Source organism: Papaver somniferum, chromosome 3 (genome assembly GCF_003573695.1).
Source record: "Papaver somniferum cultivar HN1 chromosome 3, ASM357369v1, whole genome shotgun sequence".
In the NCBI taxonomy this organism is placed as follows: Eukaryota; Viridiplantae; Streptophyta; class Magnoliopsida; order Ranunculales; family Papaveraceae; genus Papaver; species Papaver somniferum.
Window position 1 is genome coordinate 91,784,078 of NC_039360.1, and position 16,925 is coordinate 91,801,002.

Consider the following 16,925-nt stretch of genomic DNA (forward strand, 5'->3'; position numbering starts at 1 on the left):
ACAGTTAAATGCAGATGATGATGCATGAGATGCAGAACTACAGTTACATGCTAAGTTACAGCTAAAGCAGCTAAAACAGTTATACTAAGTTACACTAAACAAGCTAAGTTACAGCTAAGTTTGAAAACAGAAAAGCAAGAGCACAATTTTTTTTTTCAACTACACATCATCCCCGGCAGCGGCGCCAAAAACTTGGTAGGTTTCTAAAAAGACCTACAAACTAATACCGCAAGTGCACGGTGTCGATTGTAGCTTGTGCAAATACGGGTCGAATCCACAGGGACTAGGGTGTGTAAGTTGAAGTTTCCTAAACTGTTTTCTAAGCTTAACAAGACAAGAGAACAAAGTAGCCAAAGGCAAGGCAGTGAAGTAAAATAAAGACAATGAAGCAAAGGTAACAGTGGCAGTGAGGCAGTGAGGCAGTGAGGGAAAGAAACAGTGACTTTAGGCTTAATCACTAAGGCTTTTGATTCCACCTCTAACCTATGCTAAGTCAATTTTCAATGCTAACTCATGTTCTTGCCCCTTGTTTAGATATTAGTGAGATTCTAGCCTCAGCTAACTATCTAGATAGCAGTGGAGGTTCAAGCCTGCTGCTTATCAAAGAGGTGGTTTTAAGAGAAGGATTTAGGGTCACTAAGTTAAGTCTAGTCCTAGTAGTAATTGGGGCTCTCACACCTGCAACTACCCGCAGATAAGCCACTTAGATGATTAAACCTTCCTAAAGGATAATCTAATTACAGCTAAAATGTTCTTCCATAGCACTAACTGTCTGATTAGAGCACAACTAGTCTAAGGTTTGAACAATAAACATTAATCATGAGCTGCAGCACCATCAATCACAGGGTTATCCTAACTACAATGTATGCTTGACATACACCGTGAGAGCAATGATGAAATGCTTAAATTATAACTGTCCTACACAGTTTCAGAACACAAGAACATTGTCTACACATTAACCAACTAGCATTAGCATGGAAGCTTCATCTCAACCTTAGCAAGTGATAAATTAAAACATGATGAATATGTGAAAATAAAACTGAATTTGAAAGTGAAACAAAAACAGAACATGAACAATTGAGGAACTGGCTAGTCCAGTCCTCTTGGTGGTGCACTGGCTAGTCCAGGCATAACCAAACACATACCCACACCTTCTATTTATACCCAGAATTCAAAATTAGGGTTTACAATGTTTTCCCCCAAATTCCCAAATTCAACAGTGACAAAATTAGGGTTCCACTCACCTAATTCGATTAATTAAATCACACCCATGTCGTCTTTGTTCCTCTGCTTGCTCTTTCTCTCTCGTCCTCAGCTATTTTTCTCTGCCACGTCCATCAATTCTCGTTCCCAATTTTCAAAACCCTAGCAGTAGGGGAAATCAGTGAAAGGAATTGGTAGACGTTAGAGAGAGATAGGGTAGTGATGGGTTGGTGGTATAGGGTGGTGATGATTTGATTTCTCGAGCTCTGCTCGAGTTGGTGGAGGCAGCAGGAGAAGGTGGTGGGAATGGTGGTTGCAGAGGAGGTGAGGGAGAGAAGAACGAAGAGAGAAGGGGGTTGTTTGGTTTGGGTATAGATATTTAGTGCTCGGGTGTTGGGCGGTTGTAGCAAATTGGATGAACAGCGAGGATGAGCCGTGGGATGTGGAGATGATGGATCGATCTAACGACGAGATGGAAGGAAGCGAGGAGCGACCGTTGGATGCGGAAGTACAACGAAACTGACGGCTCAAGATGGAGTTAGGTGCTATAGTGTTTTTCAGGATCTTTAGATTTTGATGCAATGATGAAGCGACCGTACGATGCTGAGATGATCCAATCTGACGGCTGAATATGAAGGCGGGTATGGATATTGGAAATGGGTTTGGGTGAGGGTTTTGGGCCTTGGGCATGCCAAGCCCATATCTTCTTTAAGAACAATTCTTCCTCTTCAAGCCCAGTTCTAGCCTTTTGGTCTTGCGCACAACATTCTTCGCGGCTTCCTTGTGTGATTCCTCTTGGCTTCCACCACTTTTCTGCTCTTTTTGCTCCGCTATTCATCCAAACTTTATTTATTACCTAAAAATGCAAAATTAGTTAATAAAAATATTTATTCTTGAAAACAAAGAAAATACAGAATATGGGATAAAATGTAGAATTAATGCACAAAAAATGAGTTAAATGCCAAGAAAAATATATTGAAATATGCACTTTTTAGGACTCATCAAATACCCCCAAACCTGAATTTTACTTGTCCTCAAGTAAAACAAAACTAAGGAAATCCTACCTATACCACTGTCGCTGGTCTCTCGAATGCATTTAGCATATGCACTAATCCTTTTAAACCACTAAGTGTCCCTAGTGGACGAGTGAAGTCTCGTGAAGGTTTGCTTAGAACGTACCTACAAAGTTCTAGGACAAAATATAAGCTCATATTCCATCAAATGTGACATGTGCAAGACAGTTTAAGCTCACAGCAAAATGGAGATGTCAATCTAGCTATCAAAGGCACAATCCTAGCACTGATAACAAATAAAGACACGTGATAAGAGTGTAAAGTGTATCTACACATGTTTCTAGAATGACCTGAAGTTATGACTACTAATCACCAAGAGATAGTTTTTAGGCTAAGAACCGAATTCTAAGCCAAGCTAGCTGTCCGGCTTTACGAGAATTGTGAATGTTCACCCAATGAGTTGGTGATATTTCAGTTTACCCGCGTTATACATCGATGGCTGCACCCTCCTTGCTTATTACAAGACTATTTACAACAAAAAGATGACTCTTTACATGACTCTTATTTACATTGATTACTCTCTTTTATTTTTGGAAAAGAGAGAACTATTGTCTTTAACATGACAAAACATGGAATAAATAAATACTTGATTTTTTTTTTTTATTTTTTCTGATATTTTTTGATTTTTCTGAATTTTTTGATTTTTCTGATTTTTTTTTTTTTTGAAGAAATAACTTTGATCTTTACAACATAGTGACACTTTTGATACATGAACAAAAATAAAAACATAAATATATGACTCTTAGCAAGAGGTTGCCCTTATCGAATGCATCCGGTCAAATTCTATGGTTGCTTTTCTTAACGTATCCTCCAACTTCTATCCCAGCCAACCAAAGAACAAGATAGTCAAGTCTCATTCAGTATTCTAAAGTGATTAGCAATCTAACTTCCTATCAAACACCTTGAAGATCGAGGCTATACATGTATTGGTAGATCGTGCGCGTGCAAGTTTCTTATCACATGTGAATTGTGCTAGAATCAGGGTGCCTAAATATCTAGACTAAGACTCCTAAAATTTACATATTTGCACAAGAGTCAACATTTCAAGGTAAATGAGCTCCATTTTTATGTTTTTATCATTTTTTAATTTTTTAATTTCAATTTTTCAATTTTTTCAAAAAGAAGGAGTTCTTGTTTTCAATTATAACATGTTATCAAAGTATCTACTCTTTACCCCCAAACCTAAACTAAACATTGTCCTCAATGTTCCAAAATATGAAAAGAATTATAACATACGAAGAGGATTATGCTGAGTAGAGAAAAAGGAAAGAGAATACCCGATTTGACGGCGAAGGCAAAATTAGAACTCCGTTATTCAAGGAAAAAATCCAACATATTTCAGTTAAGAGTCACATTGGATTAGCAAAAATATGTACAAAAGAAACAAAAGATTTAACTAAGAAACTATCTACTAGATTCTATACAAGAAAATTTGGTTTTTAATGGGATTGGACTTTTTGGGAAAAATTTGGTTTTGTCGGAAGACATTTGGTTTTGTTGGGAATGAAAAACATTTGGTTTTTGATGGGAAAGAGAAAATTTTGGTTTTAGGGAAAAAGAAAATTTTGGTTTTTAGGGAAAAAGGCCCAGCTGACAACTTATAGTTTGAGTACGAGGCCCAACTGTTCAGTAAACCAAGCCCAGAAGTTAAGTTTCAGTTGGTTTTGGGCTAGCTGTTTAGCCAAAAGACTAAGCCCAACTGGGCTTTGAAAACGTTTTACAAATTTTTGTTTTGGGTCAAGCCCACAGTTCAGAAATTCAAATTTCAGGGTTGAAACCCACAGTTCAGAAACATTCAGTTGCTTGCAATCATACAATTTCAGTTTCAAATTTTTGCTAAGAGCCCAGAGTTTTAATGGGAGAATACAATACCCCAAACCCAGTAAACTGGGTTGTATGCTTAGCTGGTTTTTGCCTCAGCCCAGTTGTTCTGTTTTTCTTTTTAGTTGCACAACCCAGTTGTTCTTGGTTCTTTGCACCAGGCTCAGCAACAGCAGCTACAACAGGTTCAGGCTTCAGCAGCAACACAGCAGCAGGCTCAGCAGTAGCAGCAGAGACTCAACAGCAGCAGCAGCACCATAAGGCACAGAGCAACAACAGAAACAACAGCAGCTGCAGCAGCTCAGCAGGCAGCCAACAACAGCAGCAACAGCAGCACCAGGCAGCCAGCAACAACATCAAGTCAGGCAGCAACAGGCCAGCAACAAGGTGGCAAGCCCAATGGTACCTGCACTCAACATAGATGATCAGTCTCTTTGAAGAAAAGTGAGGCAGAAGCAAGGGAAGAATGCAATAATGAATATGCAGTGCAAGATGCAAAAATGATGCAAATATGAAGATGAAGATGCAATGATTACAGTTAAATGCAGATGATGATGCATGAGATGCAGAACTACAGTTACATGCTAAGTTACAGCTAAAGCAGCTAAAACAGTTATACTAAGTTACACTAAACAAGCTAAGTTACAGCTAAGTTTGAAAACAGAAAAGCAAGAGCACAATTTTTTTTTTCAACTACACATCACCAGTCCCCGGCAGCGGCGCCAAAAACTTGGTAGGTTTCTAAAAAGACCTACAAACTAATACCGCAAGTGCACGGTGTCGATTGTAGCTTGTGCAAATACGGGTCGAATCCACAGGGACTAGGGTGTGTAAGTTGAAGTTTCCTAAACTGTTTTCTAAGCTTAACAGAGAACAAAGGCAGTAGCCAAAGGCAAGGCAGTGAAGTAAAATAAAGACAATGAAGCAAAGGTAACAGTGGCAGTGAGGCAGTGAGGCAGTGAGGGAAAGAAACAGTGACTTTAGGCTTAATCACTAAGGCTTTTGATTCCACCTCTAACCTATGCTAAGTCAATTTTCAATGCTAATTCATGTTCTTGCCCCTTGTTTAGATATTAGTGAGATTCTAGCCTCAGCTAACTATCTAGATAGCAGTGGAGGTTCAAGCCTGCTGCTTATCAAAGAGGTGGTTTTAAGAGAAGGATTTAGGGTCACTAAGTTAAGTCTAGTCCTAGTAGTAATTGGGGCTCTCACACTGCAACGACCCGCAGATAAGCCACTTAGATGATTAAACCTTCCTAAAGGATAATCTAATTACAGCTAAAATGTTCTTCCATAGCACTAACTGTCTGATTAGAGCACAACTAGTCTAAGGTTTGAACAATAAACATTAATCATGAGCTGCAGCACCATCAATCACAGGGTTATCCTAACTACAATGTATGCTTGACATACACCGTGAGAGCAATGTGATGAAATGCTTAAATTATAACTGTCCTACACAGTTTCAGAACACAAGAACATTGTCTACACATTAACCAACTAGCATTAGCATGGAAGCTTCATCTCAACCTTAGAAAGTGATAAATTAAAACATGATGAATATGTGAAAATAAAACTGAATTTGAAAGTGAAACAAAAACAGAACATGAACAATTGAGGAACTGGCTAGTCCAGTCCTCTTGGTGGTGCACTGGCTAGTCCAGGCATAACCAAAACACATACCCACACCTTCTATTTATACCCAGAATTCAAAATTAGGGTTTACAATGTTTTCCCCCAAATTCCCAAATTCAACAGTGACAAAATTAGGGTTCCACTCACCTAATTCGATTAATTAAATCACACCCATGTCGTCTTTGTTCCTCTGCTTGCTGTCTTTTCTCCGTCCTCAGCCATTTTTCTCTGCCACGTCCATCAATTCTCGTTCCCAATTTTCAAAACCCTAGCAGTAGGGGAAATCAGTGAAAGGAATTGGTAGACGTTAGAGAGAGATAGGGTAGTGATGGGTTGGTGGTATAGGGTGGTGATGATTTGATTTCTCGAGCTCTGCTCGAGTTGGTGGAGGCAGCAGGAGAAGGTGGTGGGAATGGTGGTTGCAGAGGAGGTGAGGGAGAGAAGAACGAAGAGAGAAGGGGGTTGTTTGGTTTGGGTATAGATATTTAGTGCTCGGGTGTTGGGCGGTTGTAGCAAATTGGATGAACAGCGAGGATGAGCCGTGGGATGTGGAGATGATGTATCGATCTAACGACGAGATGGAAGGAAGCGAGGAGCGACCGTTGGATGCGGAAGTACAACGAAACTGACGGCTCAAGATGGAGTTAGGTGCTATAGTGTTTTTCAGGATCTTCAGATTTTGATGCACTATGATGAAGCGACCGTACGATGCTGAGATGATCCAATCTGACGGCTGAATATGAAGGCGGGAATGGATATTGGAAATGGGTTTGGGTGAGGGTTTTGGGCCTTGGGCATGCCAAGCCCATATCTTCTTTAAGAACAATTCTTCCTCTTCAAGCCCAGTTCTAGCCTTTTGGTCTTGCGCACAACATTCTTCGCGGCTTCCTTGTGTGATTCCTCTTGGCTTCCACCACTTTTCTGCTCTTTTTGCTCCGCTATTCATCCAAACTTTATTTATTACCTAAAAATGCAAAATTAGTTAATAAAAATATTTATTCTTGAAAACAAAGAAAATACAGAATATGGGATAAAATGTAGAATTAATGCACAAAAAATGAGTTAAATGCCAAGAAAAATATATTGAAATATGCACTTTTTAGGACTCATCAAATACCCCCAAACCTGAATTTTACTTGTCCTCAAGTAAAACAAAACTAAGGAAATCCTACCTATACCACTGTCGCTGGTCTCTCGAATGCATTTAGCATATGCACTAATCCTTTTAAACCACTAAGTGTCCCTAGTGGACGAGTGAAGTCTCGTGAAGGTTTGCTTAGAACGTACCTACAAAGTTCTAGGACAAAATATAAGCTCATATTCCATCAAATGTGACATGTGCAAGACAGTTTAAGCTCACAGCAAAATGGAGATGTCAATCTAGCTATCAAAGGCACAATCCTAGCACTGATAACAAATAAAGACACGTGATAAGAGTGTAAAGTGTATCTACACATGTTTCTAGAATGACCTGAAGTTATGACTACTAATCACCAAGAGATAGTTTTTAGGCTAAGAACCGAATTCTAAGCCAAGCTAGCTGTCCGGCTTTACGAGAATTGTGAATGTTCACCCAATGAGTTGGTGATATTTCAGTTTACCCGCGTTATACATCGATGGCTGCACCCTCCTTGCTTATTACAAGACTATTTACAACAAAAAGATGACTCTTTACATGACTCTTATTTACATTGATTACTCTCTTTTATTTTTGGAACAAGAGAGAACTATTGTCTTTAACATGACAAAACATGGAATAAATACTTGATTTTTTTTTTTTTTCAAGAAATAACTTTGATCTTTACAACATAGTGACACTTTTGATACATGAACAAAAATAAAAACATAATTACATGACTCTTAGCAAGAGGTGGCCCTTATCGAATGCATCCGGTCAAATTCTATGGTTGCTTTTCTTAACGTATCCTCCAACTTCTATCCCAGCCAACCAAAGAACAAGCTAGTCAAGTCTCATTCAGTATTCTAAAGTGATTGGCAATCTAACTTCCTATCAAACACCTTGAAGATCGAGGCTATACATGTATTGGTAGATCGTGCGCGTGCAAGTTTCTTATCACATGTGAATTGTGCTAGAATCAGGGTGCCTAAATATCTAGACTAAGACTCCTAAAATTTACATATTTGCACAAGAGTCAACATTTCAAGGTAAATGAGCTCCATTTTTATTTTATTTTTTTCATTTTTTTTTTCAAAAAGGAAGAGTTTAAAAAGAAGGAGTTCTTGTTTTCAATTATGGCATGTGATCGTGGTATCTACTCTATACCCCCAAACCTAAACTAAACATTGTCCTCAATGTTTCAAAAGATGTAAAGAATTATAATACAACATATGGAGAGGATTATGCTGAGTAGAGAAAAAGGAAAGAGAATACCCGATTTCGGCGAAAGCAAGATTAGAACTCCGTTATTCAAGGCAAAAATCCAACATATTTCAGTTAAGAGTCACATTGGATTAGCAAAATATGTACAAAAGAAACAAAAGATTTAACTAAGAAACTATCTACTAGATTCTATACAAGAAAATTTGGTTTTTAATGGGATTGGACTTTTTGGGAAAAATTTGGTTTTGTCGGAAGACATTTGGTTTTGTTGGGAATGAAAAACATTTGGTTTTTGATGGGAAAGAGAAAATTTTGGTTTTTAGGGAAAAAGAAAATTTTGGTTTTTAGGGAAAAAGGCCCAGCTGACAACTTATAGTTTGAGTACGAGGCCCAACTGTTCAGTAAACCAAGCCCAGAAGTTAAGTTTCAGTTGGGTTTTGGGCTAGCTGTTTAGCCAAAAGACTAAGCCCAACTGGGCTTTGAAAACGTTTTACAAATTTTTGTTTTGGGTCAAGCCCACAGTTCAGAAATTCAAATTTCAGGGTTGAAACCCACAGTTCAGAAACATTCAGTTGCTTGCAATCATACAATTTCAGTTTCAAATTTTTGCTAAGAGCCCAGAGTTTTAATGGGAGAATACAATACCCCAAACCCAGTAAACTGGGTTGTATGCTTAGCTGGTTTTTGCCTCAGCCCAGTTGTTCTGTTTTTCTTTTTAGTTGCACAACCCAGTTGTTCTTGGTTCTTTGCACCAGGCTCAGCAACAGCAGCTACAACAGGTTCAGGCTTCAGCAGCAACACAGCAGCAGGCTCAGCAGTAGCAGCAGAGACTCAACAGCAGCAGCAGCACCATAAGGCACAGAGCAACAACAGAAACAACAGCAGCTGCAGCAGCTCAGCAGGCAGCCAACAACAACAGCAGCAACAGCAGCACCAGGCAGCCAGCAACAACATCAAGTCAGGCAGCAACAGGCCAGCAACAAGGTGGCAAGCCCAATGGTACCTGCACTCAACATAGATGATCAGTCTCTTTGAAGAAAAGTGAGGCAGAAGCAAGGGAAGAATGCAATAATGAATATGCAGTGCAAGATGCAAAAATGATGCAAATATGAAGATGAAGATGCAATGATTACAGTTAAATGCAGATGATGATGCATGAGATGCAGAACTACAGTTACATGCTAAGTTACAGCTAAAGCAGCTAAAACAGTTATACTAAGTTACACTAAACAAGCTAAGTTACAGCTAAGTTTGAAAACAGAAAAGCAAGAGCACAATTTTTTTTTTCAACTACACATCACCAGTCCCCGGCAGCGGCGCCAAAAACTTGGTAGGTTTCTAAAAAGACCTACAAACTAATACCGCAAGTGCACGGTGTCGATTGTAGCTTGTGCAAATACGGGTCGAATCCACAGGGACTAGGGTGTGTAAGTTGAAGTTTCCTAAACTGTTTTCTAAGCTTAACAGAGAACAAAGGCAGTAGCCAAAGGCAAGGCAGTGAAGTAAAATAAAGACAATGAAGCAAAGGTAACAGTGGCAGTGAGGCAGTGAGGCAGTGAGGGAAAGAAACAGTGACTTTAGGCTTAATCACTAAGGCTTTTGATTCCACCTCTAACCTATGCTAAGTCAATTTTCAATGCTAATTCATGTTCTTGCCCCTTGTTTAGATATTAGTGAGATTCTAGCCTCAGCTAACTATCTAGATAGCAGTGGAGGTTCAAGCCTGCTGCTTATCAAAGAGGTGGTTTTAAGAGAAGGATTTAGGGTCACTAAGTTAAGTCTAGTCCTAGTAGTAATTGGGGCTCTCACACTGCAACGACCCGCAGATAAGCCACTTAGATGATTAAACCTTCCTAAAGGATAATCTAATTACAGCTAAAATGTTCTTCCATAGCACTAACTGTCTGATTAGAGCACAACTAGTCTAAGGTTTGAACAATAAACATTAATCATGAGCTGCAGCACCATCAATCACAGGGTTATCCTAACTACAATGTATGCTTGACATACACCGTGAGAGCAATGTGATGAAATGCTTAAATTATAACTGTCCTACACAGTTTCAGAACACAAGAACATTGTCTACACATTAACCAACTAGCATTAGCATGGAAGCTTCATCTCAACCTTAGAAAGTGATAAATTAAAACATGATGAATATGTGAAAATAAAACTGAATTTGAAAGTGAAACAAAAACAGAACATGAACAATTGAGGAACTGGCTAGTCCAGTCCTCTTGGTGGTGCACTGGCTAGTCCAGGCATAACCAAAACACATACCCACACCTTCTATTTATACCCAGAATTCAAAATTAGGGTTTACAATGTTTTCCCCCAAATTCCCAAATTCAACAGTGACAAAATTAGGGTTCCACTCACCTAATTCGATTAATTAAATCACACCCATGTCGTCTTTGTTCCTCTGCTTGCTGTCTTTTCTCCGTCCTCAGCTATTTTTCTCTGCCACGTCCATCAATTCTCGTTCCCAATTTTCAAAACCCTAGCAGTAGGGGAAATCAGTGAAAGGAATTGGTAGACGTTAGAGAGAGATAGGGTAGTGATGGGTTGGTGGTATAGGGTGGTGATGATTTGATTTCTCGAGCTCTGCTCGAGTTGGTGGAGGCAGCAGGAGAAGGTGGTGGGAATGGTGGTTGCAGAGGAGGTGAGGGAGAGAAGAACGAAGAGAGAAGGGGGTTGTTTGGTTTGGGTATAGATATTTAGTGCTCGGGTGTTGGGCGGTTGTAGCAAATTGGATGAACAGCGAGGATGAGCCGTGGGATGTGGAGATGATGTATCGATCTAACGACGAGATGGAAGGAAGCGAGGAGCGACCGTTGGATGCGGAAGTACAACGAAACTGACGGCTCAAGATGGAGTTAGGTGCTATAGTGTTTTTCAGGATCTTCAGATTTTGATGCACTATGATGAAGCGACCGTACGATGCTGAGATGATCCAATCTGACGGCTGAATATGAAGGCGGGTATGGATATTGGAAATGGGTTTGGGTGAGGGTTTTGGGCCTTGGGCATGCCAAGCCCATATCTTCTTTAAGAACAATTCTTCCTCTTCAAGCCCAGTTCTAGCCTTTTGGTCTTGCGCACAAAATTCTTCGCGGCTTCCTTGTGTGATTCCTCTTGGCTTCCACCACTTTTCTGCTCTTTTTGCTCCGCTATTCATCCAAACTTTATTTATTACCTAAAAATGCAAAATTAGTTAATAAAAATATTTATTCTTGAAAAACAAAAGAAAATACAGAATATGGGATAAAATAGTAATAATGCACAAAAAATGAGTTAAATGCCAAGAAAAATATATTGAAATATGCACTTTTTAGGACTCATCAAATACCCCCAAACCTGAATTTTACTTGTCCTCAAGTAAAACAAAACTAAGGAAATCCTACCTATACCACTGTCGTGGTCTCTCGAATGCATTTAGCATATGCACTAATCCTTTTAAACCACTAAGTGTCCCTAGGTGGACGATGAAGTCTCGTGAAGGTTTGCTTAGAACGTACCTACAAAGTTCTAGGAAAATATAAGCTCATATTCCATCAAATGTGACATGTGCAAGACAGTTTAAGCTCACAGCAAAATGGAGATGTCAATCTAGCTATCAAAGGCACAATCCTAGCACTGATAACAATAAAGACACGTGATAAGAGTGTAAAGTGTATCTACACATGTTTCTAGAATGACCTGAAGTTATGACTACTAATCACCAAGAGATAGTTTTAGGCTAAGAACCGAATTCTAAGCCAAGCTAGCTGTCCGGCTTTACGAGAATTGTGAATGTTCACCCAATGAGTTGGTGATATTTCAGTTTACCCGCGTTATACATCGATGGCTGCACCCTCCTTGCTTATTACAAGACTATTTACAACAAAAAGATGACTCTTACATGACTCTTATTTACATTGATTACTCTCTTTTATTTTTGGAAAAGAGAGAACTATTGTCTTTAACATGACAAAACATGGAATAAATAAATACTTGATTTTTTTTTATTTTTTTCTGATATTTTTTGATTTTTCTGAATTTTTCTGATTTTTCTGATTTTTTTTTTTTTGAAGAAATAACTTTGATCTTTACAACATAGTGACACTTTTGATACATGAACAAAAATAAAAACATAAATTAATGATCTTAGCAAGAGGTTGCCCTTATCGAATGCATCCGGTCAAATTCTATGGTTGCTTTTCTTAACGTATCCTCCAACTTCTATCCCAGCCAACCAAAGAACAAGCTAGTCAAGTCTCATTCAGTATTCTAAAGTGATTAGCAATCTAACTTCCTATCAAACACCTTGAAGATCGAGGCTTATACATGTATTGGTAGATCGTGCGCGTGCAAGTTTCTTATCACATGTGAATTGTGCTAGAATCAGGGTGCCTAAATATCTAGACTAAGACTCCTAAAATTTACATATTTGCAAAGAGTCAACATTTCAAGGTAAATGAGCTCCATTTTTTTATTTTTATCATTTTTTAATTTTTTAATTTCAATTTTTCAATTTTTTCAAAAAGAAGGAGTTCTTGTTTTCAATTATAACATGTTATCAAAGTATCTACTCTTTACCCCCAAACCTAAACTAAACATTGTCCTCAATGTTCCAAAATATGAAAAGAATTATAACATACGAAGAGGATTATGCTGAGTAGAGAAAAAGGAAAAGAGAATACCCGATTTGACGGCGAAGGCAAATTAGAAACTCCGTTATCAAGGAAAAATCCAACATATTTCAGTAAGAGTCACATTGGATTAGCAAAAATATGTACAAAAGAAACAAAAGATTTAACTAAGAAACTATCTACTAGATTCTATACAAGAAAATTTGGTTTTTAATGGGATTGGACTTTTTGGGAAAAAATTTGGTTTTGTCGGAAGACATTTGGTTTTGTTGGGAATGAAAAACATTGGTTTTTGATGGGAAAGAGAAAATTTTGGTTTTAGGGAAAAAAGAAAATTTTGGTTTTTAGGGAAAAAGGGCCCAGCTGACAACTTATAGTTTGAGTACGAGGCCCAACTGTTCAGTAAACCAAGCCCAGAAGTTAAGTTTCAGTTGGGTTTGGGCTAGCTGTTTAGCCAAAAGACTAAGCCCAACTGGGCTTTGAAAACGTTTTACAAATTTTGTTTTGGGTCAAGCCCACAGTTCAGAAATTCAAATTTCAGGGTTGAAACCCACAGTTCAGAAACATTCAGTTGCTTGCAATCATACAATTTCAGTTTCAAATTTTTGCTAAGAGCCCAGAGTTTTAATGGGAGAATACAATACCCCAAACCCAGTAAACTGGGTTGTATGCTTAGCTGGTTTTTGCCTCAGCCCAGTTGTTCTTTTTCTTTTTAGTTGCACAACCCAGTTGTTCTTGGTTCTTTGCACCAGGCTCAGCAAACAGCAGCTACAACAGGTTCAGGCTTCAGCAAGCACACAGCAACAGGCTCAGCAGTAGCGCAGAGACAACAGCAGCAGCACCATAAGGCACAGAGCAACAACAGAACAACAGCAGAGCTGCAGCAGCTCAGCAGGCAGCCAGCCAACAAAACAGCAGCAGCAACAGCAGCAGGAGCAAAAAAATAGAGGAAGCAACAGGCCAGCAAACAAGGTGGCAAGCCCAATGGTACCTGCACTCAACAGATGATCAGTCTCTTTTGAAGAAAAGTGAGGCAGAAGCAAGGGAAGAATGCAATAATGAATATGCAGTGCAAGATGCAAAAGTGATGAAAATATGAAGATGAAGATGCAATGATTACAGCTAAATGCAGATGATGATGCAGGAGATGCAGAACTACAGTTACATGCTAAGTTACAGCTAAAGCAGCTAAAACAGTTATACTAAGTTACACTAAACAAGCTAAGTTACAGCTAAGTTTGAAAACAGAAAAGCAAGAGCACAATTTTTTTTTTTCAACTACACAGCACCAGTCCCCGGCAGCGGCGCCAAAAACTTGGTAGGTTTCTAAAAAGACCTACAAACTAATACCGCAAGTGCACGGTGTCGATTGTAGCTTGTGCAAATACGGGGCGAATCCACAGGGAATAGGGTGTGTAAGTTGAAGTTTCCTAAACTGTTTTCTAAGCTTAACAGAGAACAAAGGCAGTAGCCAAAGGCAAGGCAGTGAAGTAAAATAAAGACAATGAAGAAAAGGTAACAGTGGCAGTGAGGCAGTGAGGTAGTGAGGGAAAGAAACAGTGACTTTAGGCTTAATCACTAAGGCTTTTGATTCCACCTCTAACCTATGCTAAGTCAATTTTCAATGCTAACTCATGTTCTTGCCCCTTGTTTAGATATTAGTGAGATTCTAGCCTCAGCTAACTATCTAGATAGCAGTGGAGGTTCAAGCCTGCTGCTTATCAAAGAGGTGGTTTTAAGAGAAGGATTTAGGGTCACTAAGTTAAGTCTAGTCCTAGTAGTAATTGGGGCTCTCACACTGCAACTACCCGCAGATAAGCCACTTAGATGATTAAACCTTCCTAAAGGATAATCTAATTACAGCTAAAATGTTCTTCCATAGCACTAACTGTCTGATTAGAGCACAACTAGTCTAAGGTTTGAACAATAAACATTAATCATGAGCTGCATCACCATAAATCACAGGGTTATCCTAACTACAATGTATGCTTGACATACACCGTGAGAGCAATGTGATGAAATGCTTAAATTATAACTGTCCTACACAGTTTCAGAACACAAGAACATTGTCTACACATTAACCAACTAGCATTAGCATGGAAGCTTCATCTCAACCTTAGCAAGTGATAAATTAAAACATGATGAATATGTGAAAATAAAACTGAATTTGAAAGTGAAAAAAAACAGAACATGAACAATTGAGGAACTGGCTAGTCCAGTCCTCTTGGTGGTGCACTGGCTAGTCCAGGCATAACCAAAACACATACCCACACCTTCTATTTATACCCAGAATTCAAAATTAGGGTTTACAATGTTTTCCCCCAAATTCCCAAATTCAACAGTGACAAAATTAGGGTTCCACTCACCTAATTCGATTAATTAAATCACACCCATGTCGTCTTTGTTCCTCTGCTTGCTGTCTTTTCTCCGTCCTCAGCTATTTTTCTCTGCCACGTCCATCAATTCTCGTTCCCAATTTTCAAAACCCTAGCAGTAGGGGAAATCAGTGAAAGGAATTGGTAGACGTTAGAGAGAGATAGGGTAGTGATGGGTTGGTGGTATAGGGTGGTGATGATTTGATTTCTCGAGCTCTGCTCGAGTTGGTGGAGGCAGCAGGAGAAGGTGGTGGGAATGGTGGTTGCAGAGGAGGTGAGGGAGAGAAGAACGAAGAGAGAAGGGGGTTGTTTGGTTTGGGTATAGATATTTAGTGCTCGGGTGTTGGGCGGTTGTAGCAAATTGGATGAACAGCGAGGATGAGCCGTGGGATGTGGAGATGATGTATCGATCTAACGACGAGATGGAAGGAAGCGAGGAGCGACCGTTGGATGCGGAAGTACAACGAAACTGACGGCTCAAGATGGAGTTAGGTGCTATAGTGTTTTTCAGGATCTTCAGATTTTGATGCACTATGATGAAGCGACCGTACGATGCTGAGATGATCCAATCTGACGGCTGAATATGAAGGCGGGTATGGATATTGGAAATGGGTTTGGGTGAGGGTTTTGTGCCTTGGGTATGCCAAGCCCATATCTTCTTTAAGAACAATTCTTCCTCTTCAAGCCCAGTTTTAGCCTTTTGGTCTTGCGCACAACATTCTTCGCGGCTTCCTTGTGTGATTCCTCTTGGCTTCCACCACTTTTCTGCTCTTTTTGCTCCGCTATTCATCCAAACTTTATTTATTACCTAAAAATGCAAAATTAGTTAATAAAAATATTTATTCTTGAAAACAAAGAAAATACAGAATATGGGATAAAATGTAGAATTAATGCACAAAAGATGAGTTAAATGCCAAGAAAAATATATTGAAATATGCACTTTTTAGGACTCATCAATCAACCTCTCACTTCTTTGTGTCTCTTTGATTTTGTGTCGCCAATTTTCCTTCTTGTTTGCTCTTCCTTCGCAGGATTCTACCTCAGTTTCGTAACACCTCTTTCCTTCAACCCAATCTCCATTTATGGTTCCTACACCGCTGGGGTGAGGGAATTCGATGCACTGGTGGAAAGTTGAAGCTACACCTAGAATCCCATGTAGCCAAGGTCGACCAATTAATGCATTGTAGAGTGATTCTATATCAACGACACAAAATAGGATTTCAGAAGATATCCCCTTTAATGGAATTCGCATAGTAACCTCCCCTTTAGGCTTGTTGGCAGTACCATTAAAACCATATATCTTATATGTTGATGGTATAAGATCATCATCTCTTCCTCCCATAGTTTTATAAGTATGATAAACTAAGATGTTCACAGAGCTTCCAGTATCGATTAGAATCCTATTAATTGCCCATGAATCTTCAGCTTCATCATCCTCATCTTCTTTCAGCTTTGGATTAATTTCTAATTTTACTACCAATGGATTATCATGTACCTCTTCACCTTCGGGGATTTCTTCTGCGGTAAATAAATAATCTGTTTCTGCCATTCCTCTAGTGGCGAGATTTTCGCAATATTCATAATTTCTCTTCCATCATTATCTCTTGCGAATACTCTACTCAAAAAGTTGTCATGAAAATCTTCAATTGTCTTGTATGAATGTACGATAGAGTGACAGAATAGATTCTTTGCTTTTGCACCAACTTCTATGAAGAATGTTTCCTTCTTTTTCATCGTGTTTACTTTGTGATGCTCTGGTGGTGGTGGCAATGGTTGAGATTGTGGGTGCCCTACCAAAAAGTGGTTTAGTTTTCCTTGGTCTATCATTCTCAGAATAATTCTTTTT

The 16,925-nt window shown here is 39.0% G+C and overlaps 1 protein-coding gene across 1 annotated transcript; it reads left to right on the forward strand.

Annotated features, from left to right (window-relative positions):
• Positions 1–4,131: 4,131 nt before the first annotated feature.
• LOC113359735 (ras-interacting protein RIP3-like) lies at positions 4,132–13,651 on the forward strand. The gene is made up of 3 exons (XM_026603320.1): positions 4,132–4,499; positions 8,767–9,010; positions 13,421–13,651. The coding sequence occupies exons 1-3, from the start codon at positions 4,132–4,134 to the stop codon at positions 13,649–13,651; spliced, it is 843 nt and encodes a 280-aa protein (XP_026459105.1).
• Positions 13,652–16,925: the final 3,274 nt, after the last annotated feature.

Bases quoted from the DNA above. Each gene is read 5' to 3' on its own strand.
- LOC113359735 (XM_026603320.1), top strand. From the start codon at position 4,132: ATGGGAGAATACAATACCCCAAACCCAGTAAACTGGGTTGTATGCTTA. The intron at 4,500-8,766 runs GTACCTGCACTC...TTTTTGCCTCAG, and splicing joins ACAAGGTGGCAAGCCCAATG to CCCAGTTGTTCTGTTTTTCT. The intron at 9,011-13,420 runs GCAGCCAGCAAC...TTTTCTTTTTAG, and splicing joins AGCAGCAACAGCAGCACCAG to TTGCACAACCCAGTTGTTCT.